This window comes from Cottoperca gobio, chromosome 21, assembly GCF_900634415.1.
Source record: "Cottoperca gobio chromosome 21, fCotGob3.1, whole genome shotgun sequence".
Lineage (NCBI taxonomy): Eukaryota > Metazoa > Chordata > Actinopteri > Perciformes > Bovichtidae > Cottoperca > Cottoperca gobio.
In genome coordinates, this window is record NC_041375.1 from 9,800,297 (window position 1) to 9,820,953 (window position 20,657).

The following is a 20,657-nucleotide window of genomic DNA, read 5'->3' on the forward strand; positions in this document are numbered from 1 at the left end:
TATATATATATATATATATATATATATATATATATATATTTGTTTAGCTAAATACCTGTTGGGCTTGAAATAACAAAACAAGACAATTAAAGACATAACCTTGGACTTTGAGAAACTGGGATTGACATTTTTCACGTTTTTCTAACATTTTATAGAACAAACGATGAATGGATTAATCGAGAAAAAGAATCAGCAGATGAACCGATGTTGAAAATAATCGTTCGTTGCAGCATCACTGCAAACTGACAGTCTCCTCTGTAAAGTGTTGCATTTGGCTGTAGCCACATGATGGTGCCAAAGTCACATGGATCCCTAAATCCCAGTCTTGTCCACAATACAACATGTTATTGCCTATTTTGTAAGCCATCAGCACAACATTTGACCTTTTACTATCTGCACTGTGTTGTGTCAAGCCAGTTCTCAAATTAATAAAGATCACTCACCATTATGTTTATTTACTGCCATCATTCAAACAGAGCTTAGTATGCATTATTGTGTACATTAAAATAATTTAAAAAAAGTTTTGAATGCTTTTAGCAGAGCTTCAATAACAGCAGCCATGGCTACGTTTACTCTATTGTGCCTGTCCACTCATCACTAACAAATAAAACACAGTTTTAAAAACGAGATTACACACCAAAACGTTTAAAGGGTTAAACACGTGGACGTGTTGCTGAAAAAAACCTGATAACAGTGACATCAAGCCTCTTACTTATCTCGTAGACGGAGAGAGTGAGAATTCAGAGGTAGATCTTTGGTCTGACTCTGCACGGATGCGCGCCGACCTTGGAGTCTCCAGACGCGCAGCGGAGGATTTTGCGCACTGAAATCAAGTCGAGCTGAAGAGAGCGGACTGCTGCCTGACTGACTGCAGTCCTGTCACTGGGGTCCAGGCTCACTTGGCTATACTGTACTACGCACATCGGCATTTTATTAACACCCTTTTTCGGGAAGTAGGGGGAAATATAGTCTTCAGTTTATTTCGGTTTGGCTTGATTCGCAACTTAGAGGAGTGTTCAACTGAGCCACTGCATGTAGCCGCTACACCTTGTTCGTAGAGAGATTCAAGTGTCCCAGCTGCTCAGGGAAAATTCACTCAACATCCCGAGAGACGGAGACGTTTGAGAGGATTTTAGGACTCTTTCCCGAGAGTGGATTGAACAAGGATGATTGCATCCGCCTTACCCAACTAAGCGACATTTGAAAAAGAACCGGTAAGGAAAAGTTTTTATTTTCTACTAAAGATAAGATTCAAATGTACAATCTTTGAGGTCCTCCCAAATTTAACAAAGGGGTTATAAGTGATTTCACATCGTAAATGTTTACACTTTTCTCGCAGGTGATCACAGCAATGCTTCAACGGCATGTGCGTCTGTCCCTCTCCAAATCTCCCAGAGAGGATTTAAGTGCCGCTCATTTTGAATAAGTCAAGAAGTCATCGAAGATGAGAGCTCTGCAAACATTCCTGTTTCTTTTCCTCCTGCACCAGGTGAGATGATTGAATGACAATAGACACATTGTGTATAAATATGTCTGTGACCAAGAAGGTTTTAAAGAGAAAGTTAGAGACAGCAAGTGGCATTAATGTGCTGTATTCTTTATTTCATTTTTTGGTTATGCTGCTGACACCTCAAGGCATGTGTTTGTCTCACTCAAAGTTTTATATATATCTAGAAATATATATATATATATATATATATATACAGTTTATTCTTTGTTGATTTGTCAGTTATTGTAGGTATGCATCATATAGCTTATGCAACGTAAGATACCACATAATGCCAAATGAATAAATTCCTGGCGTCAAATCTTAGTTGATACAGTCCTCAGCAGCAAGTGTGTTGGCCGATATGAACTCCTCATTAAGTCTTACTGAATTAGCTTGTTTTGTGTTATTTGAACTTATTTTAATAAAATACAAAAATACCCTATTTTAAGGAGCGTGATTTAAAAACATTTATTTATTAAGATACAGGATACTTCATCACCTCGACAAATGCAATGATGCAATTAATTTCTACAGCCTAAAAAAACATGTCAGAAACACTAATAACCAAGTTAATTAGATTTTGTTTTGCAGAACAGACTGTGACTTTGTCAATATCCACACTGTATAATACCATGCACAGTTCATTTCCATAATAGCATCTAAATTACCTTATTGTTCATAATTGCGTATTTCAAAATTGTGACTTTTATAGGAAATATTTTGGTATAGAAAAACATGTTTATGCATTTCTTTACCTTAGTAAAGAACATTTACATTACTTTCTGGGTTAATGTGAGCATAATGCTCATTATATTATAATTAACAATTCTACGGTGTTCTTAATTGAGAAGTAGAGTTAATGTAGTTTAAAAATCAATATCATATTCACAAAATATAAACATTTACTGTTGTGCCTGCTTGCAGAGTTTATATTTTGTAGTTTTTTCCTATTGTGAGTTTTGATTTACTGTATTATTCATTAGGTATCCTGCCTCTGTCACTTATGGCTCAACAAAACCGACAAAAACCAACTGCCTATTCATTTATTCAGTTGTAACACGCATGTTTGTGGTTAGCAATCCTTTTCATTTATTTTGCTTCTAGGCTCTAACGAGGTTTGACCTCTGTGTTGAACCCTCGACACCCGTGTATTTGCCGTACTTAAATGTAGGCCAGAATAAAAACAAATAATAATATGACAACTGTTAACAAAAGGTAAAAATGGCAGAATTCAGATTTTCAAAGCATGCGCTGTTCCTCCTTTATGACTTCAACAATGTGATGAAATCAAAAGTCCCTGTGAATCCATGTGACATTATTAATATTTACCAGAGACTTTAAGCTTCTTGACATAATCTTTTTGTAGTCTAATTCTGTTATTATTGCAGGAATAAACTCTCCAAAGGAAGATCATAAGCTTTAGGGAAATATAAAGGTCTTTTCCCATCGTGATCATCCTTGCCTTGCGGACTCTTGCCGTGATCCGACCTGAGCAGAAAATGTCATTTGATTGAAGACGTTCTTTACATCTTTCCTATCCTCAAAGAGGGCTTCTTTAAAGATAGCCCTGAACTGTCCCGATGCAGCAGCAAATGCTGTCTGCTCTGGCTGCTGTTGTAATCAGCCTTGTGCCTATTGGGAGCTCTGCCTCCAGAGAGAGAGACAGGCTGCCTCCCTGGAGAGGCTCTCTTCATATGCTTCAGTTGCTTCCCTCCCAGTAGACCTACCACTGTCTGACTGGGAACACATTGGCCCTTATCAATATTCCCCCATCTTCCAAAGGGTAAAACATGTTTAAATATCAGGCTGACGCCCACTGAAAGCAGGAAATATTCACCAAACTTCTTGAGCTGCAAACAACTTTTTTTTAAATAAGTTTTTCTTCATAAGATAGTTTACTGTACAGATGTGATTGGGGGGACATGTGGCAAAGTTGCAATGCTATGTTTCAACTCATGGCGTCACAGATGCACCTCAGACAGCTGAACCTCCCTGTTATAGTGAAGGATCTTCATTGTTTTAAGTAGAGGTTCAGTGTCAGCCTTTAGTCTCACATACTTGTGCATCATCCAAAACAAGAACTTTTTTTTCCGTTCCTTTTCTTTTCCTCTTGCATCTTCATACACACTCATACAGAAAAACACCCAGAACATGAATCAAATGGTGAAAATGTAACCCCGGCCCGAGCATCTGTGCCATACCCCAGGGACAAATAAGAGGGTCAAAGCCATCCTGGGAGAATCCATTCTTCCCCGTGACATCTGCTGCAGTTATCCTGTGTGCAATGACAGCAGAACAATGTAGATGAAGATAACAACATACTTGAGAGCCCTGCTCTCTGCCATTTTCCTCTGCCCTACAGATTGCATGCATGGAAAGTGGGTTTTCCAATGCTGCTCGGGATTAAGTGTGAGGAGACGTTGACAAAGTCTATTACGCCTTTGTATCTTATTGCCAGGGTTAGAGCTCTTTGGTAATATTATGTCATGACAAAGCATCGATGTGGCCCATGCCAAGAGGATCAGCGGTGGTGTTAAACATATTTCTACCTCCGCAGTTAACGTGAACGCCGCCCAGGGTCGCACTGAGCAGGGCTGGGGCGAGCATCCTGATAGAAGGGTGTGACGCATCAAAGAGACAAAGCTTAGCTGGTTACTCGTAAGCTGAACATGTCTCGTCCTCTGGATCCGCTACATGCTTGGAGTTCATCCCTGCAACTTTGATGTGCACTGATTTAAGGGATTACAAGTCATTTCCCAAAGGATTTAGCATTAATTTCAACAGTTATTTATTTATTCATTTTATTTATTGTTTATTCGTTTGATTGTTTTTTATCTGTTCACCCAATCAATAAAAGTGGAAAACCATTAGAGGAAGAAAGTCAGAATGTGAAGTTGATTTTGTTCATTTTTAGCCGCTAATATTATAAAATCTTCCATAGGATTTCTTTCCGCTCGTGTTTGTTCTCTGCAGAGCTCAAGCAAGACAGTGAGGCTCTATTCAAAGTCAGAAAGGGCTCTGGCAAGGACAACAGTTTTATTCCTGTCTTCATAACAAAACACAAATTCTACATAAATTCCCTCTCTAAGGGCTCTTTAACCCTTTTCCCCTTCCCCATGCTCAATTAGATTTGCTTTTATTATTTATTTATTGTATATTTAAAGGCAAGTAACACTGGGAAGAGTAATAAAATGTACAGTGGGGGGATTAGGAGCAGCTCTTTAATCTCACGCTTCTGATAATACTGCATGGGCTGATTGATTAGTTTTTCAGGAAGCTTATGTCAGAAAAACCTAATCCGTCTTTGGATTGTGCCAGCCTTGTAAGGTTTTCCGTGCTGCCACTTTATCATGGCGGCGAATTACAGAGCTGCTGGGCTGTGATAAGGTCCTCGTCTCTTTTACAGACCCCACCGCCCAACCCCCTGCACCCCCCTCCCTTTCCCTCTGGACAATAAAAAAAATTGTGTTTATATTCTTCACATCCCTGCTCTGCCTGGTCTTCACATCAACCTCTCCCAGGATTTGCCTTGTAAGAAAGAAAGAAAAAGTGGAACTTAAGTCTTCATAAACCCACCAGAGAAATTGGGTGGAGAGAGAAGAAATATGAGAGAAAATGGCAGGCAGGCAGGCCAGTAGACATTTTTGTGGAAGTGATTAAACATGGATTGATGGAGTGAAAGGGCCTTGTATGCATGTACTGCCTTCCAGGAATCATTTTGAGAGCTTACTTGGTGCTGATGTGTATCTGTGCTCATATTGGGGTCACTGTCTTTCTGGCCAGAAGGCTTGACTAGATAATCCCTCATAAACAATACTGTCTGTGGCATTTGCCGTCCTCGGCCTGTATGTTGTCTCAGACCTCTGAAGGAAAGGTTGCCATTTCTTCGCGTGAAATCCCTCAAATGTTTCTTGCAGGCACTACAGGTTGTATTGGCTGTATTGAGCCCTGCAAGCTATTGCTTTTCCAATCATCAATCATAATTGTGTGTGTACTGGCAATAAATCCATGATAAAGGTCCTGAAATGAAAAGAAAGAAGTTCCAAATGATTGATAGGTGTGATGCAATTGCCCTTTGCATTGACAATAACCATAATCTGGCTGCTGGATGGACCATTAAAGATTTAACTCAAACAATTATGAGCAGCATGATTACTTCCCCCACCAGCTTCTCTCATGATGTGAGCTGTTAGGATGAAGTGAAGTTCTGAGCAGCTCTCTTAGAGCAAGTCGCCCCCACTGCGGCGGCTCGGGTGCAGGAAACATTATGTTTAATATGATTTTGAGTTTACTGATCTTGGTCCACAGCTATGAATTTTGATGGCCGATGTTCAGCCCGAGGCACTGTTAGATCGGGAGGCTCTGCTACCTTACAGCATTGTCATTATCGCTCTGCAGGGTCAGAAACATCCAGCGCTCTCTTAAGCACTACCTCGCTGTTTAGCAGCTCTCTTACCGTCTGCAGAGCTTTCCACTGCTGTGCTGCAACAAAACAAAAGGTGGAGATTAGTTCATATACAGCAGGAGTTTTGTCTGAATATTGTGTGGATGATGAAATCAGGGTGTTGCTTTTTTATTGTATTAAATCAAATATTGCAATTGTTGCTTTACAGCTGCAAGTTCTCCATTTATATTATAAATACCAGACTCACAATTAGCTGCATCGTAACAGAAAACCGCGCCTGTAGTTGGCACAGAAGCAAAGTTTCTCTCTGACATGTAAAGTTCTTTATTTGGTGCTTTGGAGAAGGCAATCACACTATATGTCAGAGCTCGGGAAAATGATTGACCTCTTTAATTAAAATTGCGTTCGTTTCTGTAAAAGGCAAGGTGTGACAGCTTTAGAATAAGTACAATAAATCTCCTTCCTGATTATTCTCACTTTTGCGTTTCTTCCTCTGCCTCCGGGCTTTGAGGCCTTTTCTTTTCAGCTTGTCATTTCCAGCCCGAACAAAGCACTGTCAGCTCCCCTCTGTCTCTGTATATTTCTTATGAAGTACCTGTCTTCAGAGCTACTCAGAGAGAAAGGAAGCAACGTCTTCCCTACACTTGTTTCTTCTTCAAAGAGAGCTGTTTCTGTGAAATCAGCCGAGACGCAATCTGCTTTGAGAACAGAAACATTTGCTCTGTCAAATTTAGTGGACGTACGTTTGAGCAAATCAAGCAAAAACATTTTCGAATAAAACACCCGTATTATTTGCAGCATGGATTTGAAGAGAAGAAAACACAAAATTGAAGTTGTTAGACACACGCACACGAAAAAGCTCAGAGAGAAAAACTCTCAAAGAAAGAAAGATTACGTCTTCCTGAGATGAAAGTGGAAAGACTGAAACTGGTAAAACAGTATTCATGTCAGAATAGCGCGCCTTGTCTCCTAATGTATTAGCTGAGGAGTTTTACAAGCATGTTTCCCTTTGTTGTACTAAGTAGAAGGTCTTAAAAATTGGTCAAGAGAATGATAATTACCCTGAGTCCAACGTGCTTTGTGGTATTATCCGTCTGGATCCCTGCTATCAGACATACGAAGGTGTGCTGCAGGTGTCAAGAGCTAGCACATGGAGTTGATGCTTTGACCATGTAAGGGGATTATGAAAGTGATGATGCGTTGAAAGGTAACGCCTGCCTAAAAGTGAAGTGTTCAGGGCTTTGCTGCTGTCACACGTGGCAGGTGCTGAGATAACACAAGTATCCAGATTACCTGAAGGCTCTCATCCTACAGCCCCTCCTCACTCTCCTTCTTCTCTCCCAGTGGGATCTTTGCTAACACTTTCTGAACACCTGACATCATCGCTGCATTTAATTTTGCCCACACTGAGCCATTCTCACTAACCATCCCACGTCGGGCTTTGCCACAAAATCAAATGACGATGATCTCCTGCAGATGATTCTCAAAGGAGGCACGTTAATGTAAATTCCGAACTAGCAATGACATTTTTTTATTTTATTGATTTTTATCCAAGGAAAGCATCGGATCCACAGTACATCCACAATAATGATAAAGCTTCTTCCTTAAACTTTAAAAAAGTGTTTAGGTTACTGATATAATAAATATAATTAATTGTATCTATTGCATCCTGGAACGTTTGTAACCATTAGACAGTTCTACAGCTGTCGGATGTAGTTAGGTACATTTATTCAGGTACTGTTCTTGAGAACAACTTTAAAGTATTTGTACTTTAATTGAGTATTTCCAGTTTTATGGGCAAATGGTATTCTTCACTAAAACTACTAGTTCCTTTAAAATGAAAGTCTTCAAGTCCGTATAGTTGAATTGCATGGCTACAAATTAAACTTACCATTAAAGCAGCCTGGCTTTATTATTGAAGCAGTAAGACAAGAACAGGAGTGCTGTGCGATATTGACACTAGTTTGCTTCAAGTACAGTTGCCTGTGAGTTGTGGTTGGATGACCTGGCTTCACTTGCAATATAACATTTTTCACTCCAACTTTGAAAACTTTGTCTGCCACATTCCTGTTGCAAATAGATTTGACAAAATGACTGACATTTATTTTACCCAACAGAAAGTAGATGATGCAGATGACATGGAGCCGTGAAGGTGACTTTAGACTAGCTACTTTGTTGCACGTATAAAGGGACAGGCCACTAAGTTGATGTAATACTTAAAGAGCTCTTGGTATGAATGCAATAACAGGAGATGCTGACACTCCTTAGAATCCAAACAAAATATGCAGTCGGAGCTGAATGTGGTATATTTTCCTGTAATTTGTCCTGTTTATTATGAAACACTGAAACACTTTTCTATAATTGTGTCTCGGCAGCTTCTACACTGCAGGAGAGGTTACTGTGTGTGATTTGTGCAGATTAGTATGCTGCTTCCTGTAGAGAAATGCCTTCTGATGATACTTAATGCTTCACTAAGACGGCTCATGCAAACACCACAACACAGAAGAAATGAGGTGAGGCATGATTTCAGTCTGGGAGGAAAGGAAAAGAGAAGATTGTGACACTATAAACATGACTAATAACTCACATCGTAGGATTTATGCTAGCCACAGGAGGGTAATGTTACATGCTGTAATTTATGCTAATCATAGGATGTGAGTAACTCCGAGTGACATGAGCAGTCAGATGTTGTTGCCACAACGTGTGCAAAAACAGGCTCCTAAAACAGTTTAATACGAGATAAACATGAATTATAACTTTATGAGCACAATTAGTTTTGTTGTGTTTGTGTCTGTATAAAAAAGGACCAACCACTGTCACACAACCACTTAATTGGTCTGCACAATTATAATAATAATTTAATATTATAATAATAACATTAGGAAAACAGTGCGCAGTAGTTCTCTCTATCAAGGCTTTTATTGTCTCTTCACATCTCCACAAGAGAGGTCAGAGGTCAGGAACAGCGTCAGACCAGCTGTGGAGATACTTTGTCTCAAGGACACTTCTGCAAGATGAATGTTTTCTTAAGTTTTTATGAAAACATAAAACTCATCATGTGACAATATTGTTGAAAGAAAACACCAATAAATCTTCAAACATTGGTAAAAGAGCACAGAGTAGTTTTTTTGTCTTAATTAAATTCACACTAGCTATTTCTAAGATTTCAATTAGCCATCTGCGTAACCTTTAGGCTTACATTACATGCATTTGATCATTGCATACCTTACGGAGGCCTCAGGCTTCCTTTGTGTTTTTCTGTGTGGCTGGATGGCGTTGGAGCGACTGATGTTCTTCAGAATACATCATGAGATAAACATGTCGCATGATGACTGACAACACTCTTGCACTTTTGTGATCTGTAGGAAAATGTAACTCTCAACACCAACCAACATGGAAAGAAAGGAGCCGTAACAGAACTAGTCAGGTGCATTGTGTCGCATTCTGTTCCAGTTACAGTTTGAATATTACTTTTTTCTTGCCATTAGATCATTTTGGTGACAGTTTTCATCACATTTAATGCGATGCAAGAAACCAAATTTGTACAAATATTATTCAGTGTGTGCTGAGACATTGTGTGCAGTTTGATTAGCATCTTTGGTTTTCAATGTCACTCAGTCCGACAACAGATGGCTCCTCACCTCTCTACCTGAGCCTGATAGCGTAAGCACACGTGTTACATGTTTCGTGTCAACAATTTCCAGCACATCTGTCAACAGTAAGAGGTGGAATTGATACTGCAATAGTGAAACTGCTGTGATTATATTAATGAAAAAAACTGTATCACTTCTTTTGAGCTTTCCGTTCCCTCTCCTCGCACCATCAACATGTTACGACAGTGAGAAGCTGGTCTGGTGTCAACATACAAAGGTGTTGACAGGATGCGTTATAACACCTTTGAAGGTTGGCACGCACATTGCACGACCACATAATACATTGTATTATATATATATATGATGTATTGTATCTAAAAATGGGATAAGATACTGGCTGCTCTTAATATTTACCTCAAATTATCCCGAATATGTTGATGAACTCCGCTACAAATTCAATATTGGATCTATAACATCTTAAGCAGGAGTGTTAAGATATTAGAGGCTGTGGTCCGTCTCAGTCTAACAGAGGTCAGATGGTAATGGCCTAAAGGATTATACTGGAGTAAATATGCTACATGCACACACACACACACACACACACACACACACACACACACACACACACACACACACACACACACACACACACACACACACACACACACACACATTAACCGTAGCCTACTGTGATTGGTAAGGTGCCCCCGGTGTGGATTTGCTGTTGCGATCCACCACAGTGCTGAAGCACCTGCCATGTGTTTCCCTGGACGGCCTCTGATTAAAAGTGATGGCTCTGGAGCGTGAGGCTGTTCCAGCGATCAGAGCACCAATCTATTCTTCAGCAGCGTGTAGACTCTGGGCTGCCTAAGCGCCTCCAGGGCCTTCTCTCCTGGAACCGGCTCTGGGTGTGAATCATTACAAATGATATGCCCTGTAACATCAGGAGGAAGATGGCTGGGGAAGGATGCAGGGCAGGGGATTGCAGGTTGAGAATGGTTTTTAACGTGAGTGAGTGGAGCCGCTTGTCATGTTGGATGCTTAAAAGCAAGAGGCTGCAGTCAATCCGGGGTCTAATGCTTGGAGCAGCGGCTGAGCAGCTCTAATATGGCAGGTGTTGTGTTGCAATAGTGCTGGGGAAGTGTTACGGTAGGCAGTGGTGAAGCCGATGTAATTTCCGTGGGACATCCAGATTTTTACTACATAGAAGCGCATTAAGTTAATGAAGCTTCAGACACAGAAAATTAGCAGAGAAATGAATTGCACCACCAAAGTGAGGTCAATTTGCACAGATAAATCCATGAAGAACAGTGGAGTGCATCATTGGAACAGCTCTGCTTGCACTGATGAGCAGGTTAATTGCCCATTTTGTTTATTGTGAGGAGGATGCCTGAAACCAATTTCCCCCCGACGCATATCCCGACCTTATGTGCTGGAAAAAAATCAACTCTAGAAAACTCAAAAACAGACTATTTTAGCTGACTGATACAAGGAGCTTGGTAATGAGGATGACACATATGCTTTCACACAGAACAAAAAAAGAAAGACAAAGAGAGAAAAGCAGATCTCAGATCATGAGTGAGGGGCCACATTGTCAACTATGCCAGGTTGTGAGAGATTCCATCGTCGGTATCAAAACAACAGTGTAGCCTTGCCCATGGCCCAGAACCCATCACAGCCGAGCACAATGTTGCCGGCTGCTCGCTGCAAATGCATTTTAATGGCATCTCTTCAGATGATCCAGAAGCCAGATGTCACTGGCTTCTTAATAACTTTCTAGAGGCTAGTTCTGGTCACTGTGGCAATTACCTTTATGTCAGGCCTCTAAAAGATATGTCTACCCACGGGACAAGCAGGCAGCCAGCTCCATAATGCTCATTACAGATGAATGTCGAGGCTGATTCATCCTGACTCAGTGTGTGGCTCGCTGCTGCTCAGACCGCTGTCAGTATTTAAGTTCTACTAATACTTGATTGATTGACACAACATGAAATCAAATGCCGTACATGTGGCGTAAGGACGGAGCCTTTACAAAAGATCATTGAACTATACTAGGGACATTTGTGCATGTGCTTAGTGTTTATTTAGCTAGGATACCCAGATATTTACATGGGAATGTATAGAAACAAGTTCTTCAAGGCAGTTTGTGAAAATACTTTAAAAGTTAAGGAAGCGCTTCTGCAGTAACAGTATATTGCAATTACTCTCACTACAAAGATGCATAGACAGAAAGTTTTCCGCAGCTGTAATTATGCTTTTGACACATGTAAAAAATAAATGTGACAAGTAGATCTAGTTCATAGAAATTTCATCAATATAATTGCTTGTGAAGTAAAATAATAGGCTGGAGATGTAGAGGTAATTTACCAAACTCTGCCTCAAGTATAAATAACGTGCATTTGTATCCTCTGATATAAGTGACAGCTAGATTAAGCGTGTGTACTTTGAGGATGTTGTGAAGGTCAAACTTTATAAAACCCCGTTTCCACAACTTTTTTGCTGAGATACGTATTAATGAGGCAAATTCATGCTATATCGTTTAGACATAGGTAGGACCACTTCCTGGTGCTCTTTCAATAGGCATACATATAGAAACACAAATCAAAAGAAAACTCCAATGCACTCTTTTATATAATTAAAATGCCTTTATTGAAATTGTCATATTAGATCTAAATACAATCTAGACACATTTCAGCATCAAGTCTTTTTCAGGACTTTTCTTTTGAATCCCTGTCTTGTGATCTTTGTATCAACCAATATTGATATTTGAGAGTTTAAGTAAAAATCACATTATTATATAGTGACCGCTATTCAATATTGAACATATAAGCATAACAAAAACAATGATTTCTGTTATGAATCCTTTACATTTGGGTATTGAATAAAGTTTACAGTTGAAACAGGCAAAAAAAGTAATGTTGAAACTATTTTTGGCAATTACTTATTTATTACTTATTAGACAAATATGCTGATTTTGTGAAACTGAAATTGACAGATAATATTGATAATAAATATTGGTAATACTGATACTGGATCAGTATTAGCCAAAGTGTTTTTTGCACACTTTATTAATAGTTACATTTTTAAAAACATTTGAGAAAAATTAATTTAATATTTAATTATTATTAATTAAAACTGAGAAATTTAAAAAAATAACGATGGTAGCTTGCCTAAGATCTCTGCTTAATAGTCCACTCTATATTTTTCCAGACAATCTGAATTTGAAAATAAATATCACAATGCAAAACCTTCTTTTGCATTGTGCAACCCTAACCCTAACCCTAACCCTAACCTTCTTTTACAGAGTGTACATTACAGCAACCTGTCTGTGGTGATACAAAATGATGATGAATAATTGTACATTCATTAATTGTAAAGATTACAAAATGAATATGAACTGAAATGTTAGCCACAAGCAGCTTCACTATAAAACATATAAAAGCTTGTGTCAGCTAGACTTCACTGTTTTTGTTCATACATGGAGGATATCCATTGAAAGTACTGACAGCATTTATAGTTCACCCACCTGTATGTTTACAGCTGTATCCCTTTTCTTTTATAAGCCACATATACCTTTGACTGCTGCGGTATAAAGAGGTATATCTCTACCTGTGGGTGTAAGGTTCATGTTTTTGTTTAGGACGTACAGGAAAAGGAAGAAGCTGAACCACACGGACAGATATCTGAGACGTTTGCTACTCCTCACTAGTGCTGTTGAAATGAGGTCTTATGTTTTCAGCTCCATAAGTCTGCAGTTATTATCATAATAATGTCTTGTTTCAAGTCGCCCCGAAACGCCTCTAGCACGGCAGCACCGATTAAGAAATCTTAATTAAGCTTTTGTAGATTCTCCTTCATCAGACCTTGCCTCTTTTTTTTCCTCCACAGCATCGTGTACAAAAAATTGGATTCCTTTAGTGAGTTTTTAAGAGACACCTCTTCCGCCTAAATGAACGAGGTGTGTTAGTGTGCATGTGTGTGTGTTGGGGCGTGTGCAGCGAGACAGCGAGGGAGAAAGAAACCAAAGCCTGTGTCAGTGCAAGCTTTCAAGTTCCCAGTGCTTCATCTCTCTCGGGGCATATAAGTATTAGATATCCCTCTGCTGATCCCCTTGTTGTCACAGCAATTTCTCCCGTTGCTCATCATACTTAAACTCCTCTCTCATTTCCATTATAATCATCCTATACAAAGCTCACCTGAGATTTACACTGAAAGACAACATTTGGTTTCACCTCTTAAGCTGCGCAGCATGACACCCAATGTGTAACGGATATAACAGCCAGGGCTGGTGGGGAGACAGGTGCTTCGTTATGTTTCGGAATCGCCTGTTATTGTGATGTTGTAAGAGTGAAATCAAATTAACTGCTGAGCTGACACGAGGTATTACTAAGTGGCAGTATCAGTGAGGGAATAGTGCCACTGGAACTGGTTGATTAAACGACTGTGGATGTGATGAGCTACACAGAGGGACATTATTACAGTGTTGCCGCATTCATCCATGTTTACAGGAAGCAACTGTCTTAATTAAGCTTTGTGAGGGCTGATAGATGGGCCAGGCTCACTGTCCGTGAGAGACGCATTGATTTCACATTACCTATCCAGATACCCCAGCCATTACATCCCGCTTGCTACATTAAGGTGTTACTGCGGTCTGGGACATAAACAGCCTAGTAAAGAAAAGCCCTAATTATAAGATATAACCCTTTTACATGTGGAATGGGAAGCTTTATAGGAATGTGAGTATGACAAAACAAATTATAGCAGAAAGACCTAGTTTGTTAGCTTTGTACACATGTGCCTCAGTTAGGCTCACAGCAAAATTATAATTAGTCTGCAAGTAGCGCGCAGCAGCTCAGTGAGAATTCAAACAGCCGCTGCTCTGTGCTTTCAACATCTGCTTCTCTCAGTGATCCCTACAACCGGGCCTGGGGAAAGCCAGAACTACTAATTACTAATAAAACTAGCTAAGCTTATTGCCGTGAATTATTAAAGCTTTATCTGAAGTGGACCAGGAATGGCTCCTGAAGCTAAAAGGCTTTGAGGCACAAGGAGGGATCACAGTTCATTGCTGCGTCGGGATTAGCACTTAGCACATACTTAACCATACTATGTAGAAGCCTGTTTTATTGTTGGGAAACATTACAAGCCAAAGTTAGTTTGCATGGGGTATCTAAGAATAGCCCGGCTGATGTGAGACCTGCTCACATGTTAAGTCCAGAGGATTTGCATTGTCGCGTAATCTGACAAGTCGTCCTAAAATATAAGAAGCTTTATGCAAATATATGAACCCAGCTGAAGTTCATGGCTGCAATTACTCACTTGTACTTTGGTTTTTTTCACAGGGAATCATGGAAACCAATTGCCAGTTTGGTTTGCTTAACTACTGGAATTGCAAGTGCATATAGTTCTGAGGCAAACTTGCAAAAAAAAACTTGTTTTTAAGTAGTGCCTCTCTGTTCCAAAACTCCTTTGACCAACCTCACCACTTTCTCTTTCATCGTGGTCGCTGTGAAGGAAGGCCCACTCTGTATACATGCACAAGCCTGCCAGCATCCTCGGCCACCAAACACACAAAAGCTTCATTAACATTGTATAAAAAAGGAATTGTCTACTGACGTTTAAGGCAAGAGGCCGTTTGCTTTGATCAGAGTTTCAGCCAGTCCAGTAGCTTGAATAGCAAATTGTTGAAAAGTTGTTGATTGATGTGAGATGTTACAACACTGACAAGTGAGGTTCATTGTGTAGAAGTCAGTCAAAAGTGTTTTGAATGTGTTGTACGTCGTGACAATTGTATACATCTGAAAAATTCTAATTTGAGTTTTAAGTATTTAAGTATTTTCTTGTTTTCTTTCTAAAACCAGCCGGTTAGCTTAGCTTAGTTTAGCTTAGCTTAGTTTAGCTTAGCTTAGCTTAGTTTAGCTTAGCTTAGTTTAGCTTAGCTTAGTTTAGCTTAGCTTAGCTTAGTTTAGCTTAGCAGAAAGACTGGAAGCTAAGAGAGCTCTATGGCTCAGTACACAGGTCATGTGTTAACTAGTGAGCTTTAGAGAAACAGAGCCAGCTAAGCTAGCTGTGTTGTTTCCAGTCTTTGTACGAAGCTAAGCTAAGCGACTGCTCACTCAAGCTTCATATTTCCCGCAATGACATGAGTATCAATCTTTTAATCTAACTCTCGGCATAAAGTGAATTAGCGTATTTCCCAAAATGGCCAGCTATTACTTTTGAACTTCAACAAAAAGATAACACTCCTTACATACCATTTCCTTTGTTAAGAACCCATATAACATTATTTAAAATGCTCTGTAGGCCTATATGTGTGTGTGCGTGCGTGCGCGCGCACTCTTGAATTCGGGGATGAGAAAATAAAAATGAGTATTTGGGTTATAAGCTATTTAAGCATTGGTAGTAGGTATATTTACAATTACTTTTGACAAGCAATTGAATGCTGTTTTTGTTGTTACTGAGTTAAGTGAGTAATCCCCTTCATACCTCATGTCCCTGAATCAGTATCTGGTAGACAGAAGTCTAAATGATGGACACTGCATATAAAGCCAAATTTGACAATGAGTGAATTACATCAGTCAAGTTTGGGGTTTTGTTTTCCTTAAGTTTTATTGAAAGTACAAACTTGATTCTCTTAATGCATTTTATTGTGCCAAGGAATCAAGCGGCCGTGCTGAGCTTTATTTTAATTGTTTTCCAAATAAAGACAACATTTTCCAAAGGACTAAGAACTCCTTGTGTTCACTCCTAAGAACTCAGTCTGATTGAAGTGCTAGTGTCTATTTGAAGTAAATGTTGCAAAGCTTTAGTTTACTAAACACAATGTTTCCCATGGGTACCTTTGCTGTAGTTCAGCATTTCCTAAAGTAAGTCTTAACTTGTGTGACAAGTGGATGGCTCCTTTGTGCTGAACTGCTGCTGTTGCATTTTACAGTGCAATCAGTTGTCCATCCATGTTGAATTTACATGGGTTTTTCTGTTGTCTGTCCTTTGAAAGGCATCACTGTCCATGTGAACTACATTGTGCTTTTTTGTACTTTTCGCACTAGAAATATGAAATGCATTGCACACTAAATCACTAAATGTTGGTTTTCTGTTACCTTTGCTCTGCTTTCTCTGAAGGTCACAAGCAGGAAAGAGCACGGAGGAGCCACAGAGCTCATTGAGTGGGCCGACAGTGACAACGAACAGAAGATTTCTCCCACGGGGGCCAGTCCACGGATCCTCAACCCCCTGCGTTTGTTTGCCAGGGGCTCCCCCGGGTTCAAGAATAACATGAGGGAAATTACATATTTACAGAACATAGAGGACTTCTGGGACTGGTTATCTAACCAGACAGATGCTCAGGGTGCACAGGCCAGAACTAAACGCAGGCCCATCGTCAAGACTGGCAAGTTCAAAAAGATGTTCGGGTGGGGGGACTTCCACTCCAACATCAAGACTGTCAAACTCAACCTGCTGATCACAGGGAAGATTGTGGACCACGGGAACGGCACTTTTAGCGTTTACTTCCGCCACAACTCCACAGGCCTGGGGAACGTGTCGGTCAGCCTGGTGCCGCCTTCCAAGGTGGTGGAGTTCGAGATCGCCCAGCAGTCCACGTTGGAGACCAAAGACACCAAATCATTCAACTGTCGCATTGAGTACGAGAAGACGGACCGCAACAAGAAGACTGCTCTGTGCAACTTTGACCCGGCCAAGGTGTGCTATCAGGAGCAGACGCAGAGCCACGTGTCCTGGCTGTGCTCGAAACCCTTCAAAGTCATATGCATCTATATAGCCTTTTACAGTGTAGACTATAAACTGGTGCAGAAGGTATGCCCTGACTACAACTACCATAGTGACACACCCTACTCCTCCACAGGATGATATAGCTGTTGTTAGTATGCATCAACCTTCAAATTATGTAAATGTCAACCTCTAAGCTTCTTGTCCTGAAATACCTAAATACCTAAGACACATTGCAGGAAGTGCAACTTATAATGGGGCACACTCCGGAGGGATTTGATGCATTGTTAAAAAAAAACAAAAAACACTTTTGTATATACAGATGTAATACTTGAGATAGTTAGGTGTCTAGGGACTTGGTTTTAGGGGTTGACTTGGGATTCAGAGCTAGCTACCAACCCTGGGTGACTCCTCCCCTTCACAACAGCACATGTTCTCCGTAAACCGCTGGTGTAATTAGCATGTTGTCCAGATGTTTTCTCCAAGGCTAGACCATAGGCAAGGAGCCTCCCAGTTGGAGGTTCTTAGCTATCTTCTGTGCCAGTGCTGCATTGATGCCAACATAGTCAAACAATTTCCTCACCTCATTGAAACAATTATGGGATGATATATGACAAGACTTTAAAACATGTTAATAATTACAATACTAAAAATGAAATATTTCACATTTGAAACATTACATTTTGACTGATTAGTCAAAGTGATCTGTTCATGGCCTTCAAAGCAGAGCTAATATCCATTTGTCCCTGTTAACAGAACACAGGCAGGACAGTATTATTTCAGATTAGCTTTATCAGTGGGTATTTTCTCAAGTAGCTCTGAAATATGGATTTACAATCTATGTTCTATCTCTTATCTTCCTCTCATAAGGACTGGAATAGTGAATTGATTATATGCACATGACAAAATAAATTGATCCAACACATCTAATCCCAACAGCAAGTTTATAGCATAACTATAAATCATTACACGTACATATGTAGGTACCCATCCATGTATAACCTGGCTGCTGCCTTGTGTGCTCCTTAAAATGTGTTGGTTTTCTGCTGCAACCATCACAAGGCATGTGTATGCTAAACTAGTCTGAAATCCAACATCTGTGTTTGCAGGATGCACTTTAAGGCATCAGCCTGCCGAGCGGGCCCCGCAGTGGATTAATGTGTCAGGAGAGGAGGGGGGGAAGGCGATAATTGCAGGACAGGTGGATTTAGTGAGTCTGGCAGACAATTATCAGCACTTTGCCATGGTCCTGCCACCAGCACTGACATTACCTGTCTTTAATAGGCTTTAATTAGCCTGGGAAATTTCATTTACCTAAAACCAAGAGTGGAGAAACCAGAAGCAAAAAAAAAAAAAAGCAAAAGTACAAAATCCGTCTGGAATTTTAATGAGAAGTGGGACCTACATGTGAAAATGTCATACATTTCCCATTTGTACAGCAAGCTTAAGTTGACTGACTTTTGTGTAAAAGTGGATAACATCCAGTCTTGTAGTAAATGATGAAATGTGCTTTGACTTCACTTTTGTTTAAATAGGCTCTGTTGAAAAACATTAACACATGAAGTGTCAAAAATTGTGATTGCGTGCGTATATTCAGGGTTTTTAGACTAGGGCATGTGCTACTGACGAATCACATGGCAACTATTTCTGTCAATGTTATTATTATTTGCTGTATCTCACGTCTTTCCCCATAAACTGTAAATGATCCTGTCACATTATACACACACGAGGTGTATGATTATGAAATTACTAAATCGGAGTTGATCTATGTTGATGTTTTAGTTCTAATCCTTTGTGCAAATGCTGTGTATTACCGTAAAACTCTAAAACTAAACGCGTTTACTTATGGCATCAGAGTAAACAATGTCAATTTATTCTAATTTTTCCAGAGAAATATATTAAGTATAATGATCCTTATTTTTGGTGTTTAAGCGATATCATGTAGATAAATGTCATATTTATTGCTTATAGGTATAGATTGCTTTGATTTCCCTTTCTGTAATTCTTGCAGATTATACCTAATTTGATTTCCTGCTTGCTTAATCTTGTTTAAACAGTTTCCCCTGTAAAATAGGGATGGAAAAAAAAAAAAGCACTGCTGTGTGTAAAGTGCAAATACAAATGTTCATTTTCTGGAATATTTGATTTCATAGAGCGTTCATTTTGTTTAAATGGAATTGTAAAGATCAATTTAGGTTTTTATGGCATTAAACCTTATTTGAACTTGGCTCACAGCATATTGTTAGAGTCAGATCCAGTTTGTCGGTGCTCACAGCTGTCTCGTTTCATTCCTACAAGGACTTCTCAACAGGATAAACACACCATTTTAAGAGGTACATTTCAGTCTAGCTTCTTAATGGGCAATAAATCTGTGTCCACAGGCGTGGATGATACCAAAGGTGCACCTCAGGGAGAACATCCATTTTGCTGTGGCCATCAGGGACAGGGGTCTTTTCATCGCTCCCATTACTCTTATCTGATCAGGGTGAGGCACCTACTCCTGTAGGCATCACGTCACAGCGAGCTGCTGCACACATCCACATCCTGTGTTATATCCATGTTAACACACTGGTGATGTTATTAAGACACTCAAATAAATAATGACTTTGAATTAGTTAGCTAATTGCCCATGTTAAACACTGATCTGACAATTACCAGCAATACAAACAATGTATGTGTATTTTAATATAAAATTTACAAAGAGGAACATTTGCATTTACCTCTTGAGGAAATCATTTTTTAGGAAGTATTAGTGTTCAAACCAATAATACTGAAGTGACATTTCAGTGCAGCAGGGTATCAACTCACTTCAGAGGTCAATTTCAGCTTTTGCTGCGTTAAAAAAACAAAACAACAACTCTGGTTTGACAGTCAACAATCACAAAGGGAAAATTAGAAAAATCAAAAAATACTTATATTCTCCCCTTCCAGCTGCAACAGGCAGTGTAAACACAAGACAAGACATGTTGCATCTGAGGATGCCAATGAACTTTCTGCAAAAGCTCAAAGTCAAAAAATGGTTTCTCCAGCTACAGATCACAGCTGGATTTGACATGTTCCTGACGCTTCATTGGGTTTGTCAAAATACGTTCTGGGAAACAAAGGAAACTGCGTACATAAGCGCATGAGTCTGAGGAAAGCAGCTAGTTAAAAGCATCTCATTACAAATTACCTCCTGGGATGCAATGAGCACCATCGATTCTTTAGCGTTTCTTTACTCTCAATCTGTCACTTTGTAATGTTGGAAATGGTGGCGTCCATAAAAGGTAAGGAGGATTCTACTGCAGCTTCACTTTGTTATTTGTGACCCATATCACAAGCGTATTTTGACATAAAATTGACCAATTCCACCAAGCCCATATCTATATTAAAGCATCCAAAGTTCTGGACCAGTGTCATTGTCCACTGCCTCTAACAATCTCATTCCCTACGATCCAAATGA

The 20,657-nt window shown here is 39.7% G+C and overlaps 1 protein-coding gene across 1 annotated transcript; it reads left to right on the top strand.

The window, feature by feature from the left end:
• The first annotated feature begins 740 nt into the window (after positions 1–740).
• On the top strand, positions 741–18,617 carry nxph2a (neurexophilin 2a). Its single transcript, XM_029458398.1, has 3 exons — positions 741–1,214; positions 1,340–1,489; positions 16,610–18,617. Exons 2-3 carry the CDS (start codon positions 1,445–1,447, stop codon positions 17,354–17,356), a joined length of 792 nt encoding a protein of 263 aa, XP_029314258.1. The 5' UTR covers positions 741–1,214; positions 1,340–1,444; the 3' UTR covers positions 17,357–18,617.
• Positions 18,618–20,657: the final 2,040 nt, after the last annotated feature.

Bases quoted from the DNA above. Each gene is read 5' to 3' on its own strand.
- nxph2a (XM_029458398.1), top strand. From the start codon at position 1,445: ATGAGAGCTCTGCAAACATTCCTGTTTCTTTTCCTCCTGCACCAG. The intron at 1,490-16,609 runs GTGAGATGATTG...CTTTCTCTGAAG, and splicing joins TTCTTTTCCTCCTGCACCAG to GTCACAAGCAGGAAAGAGCA.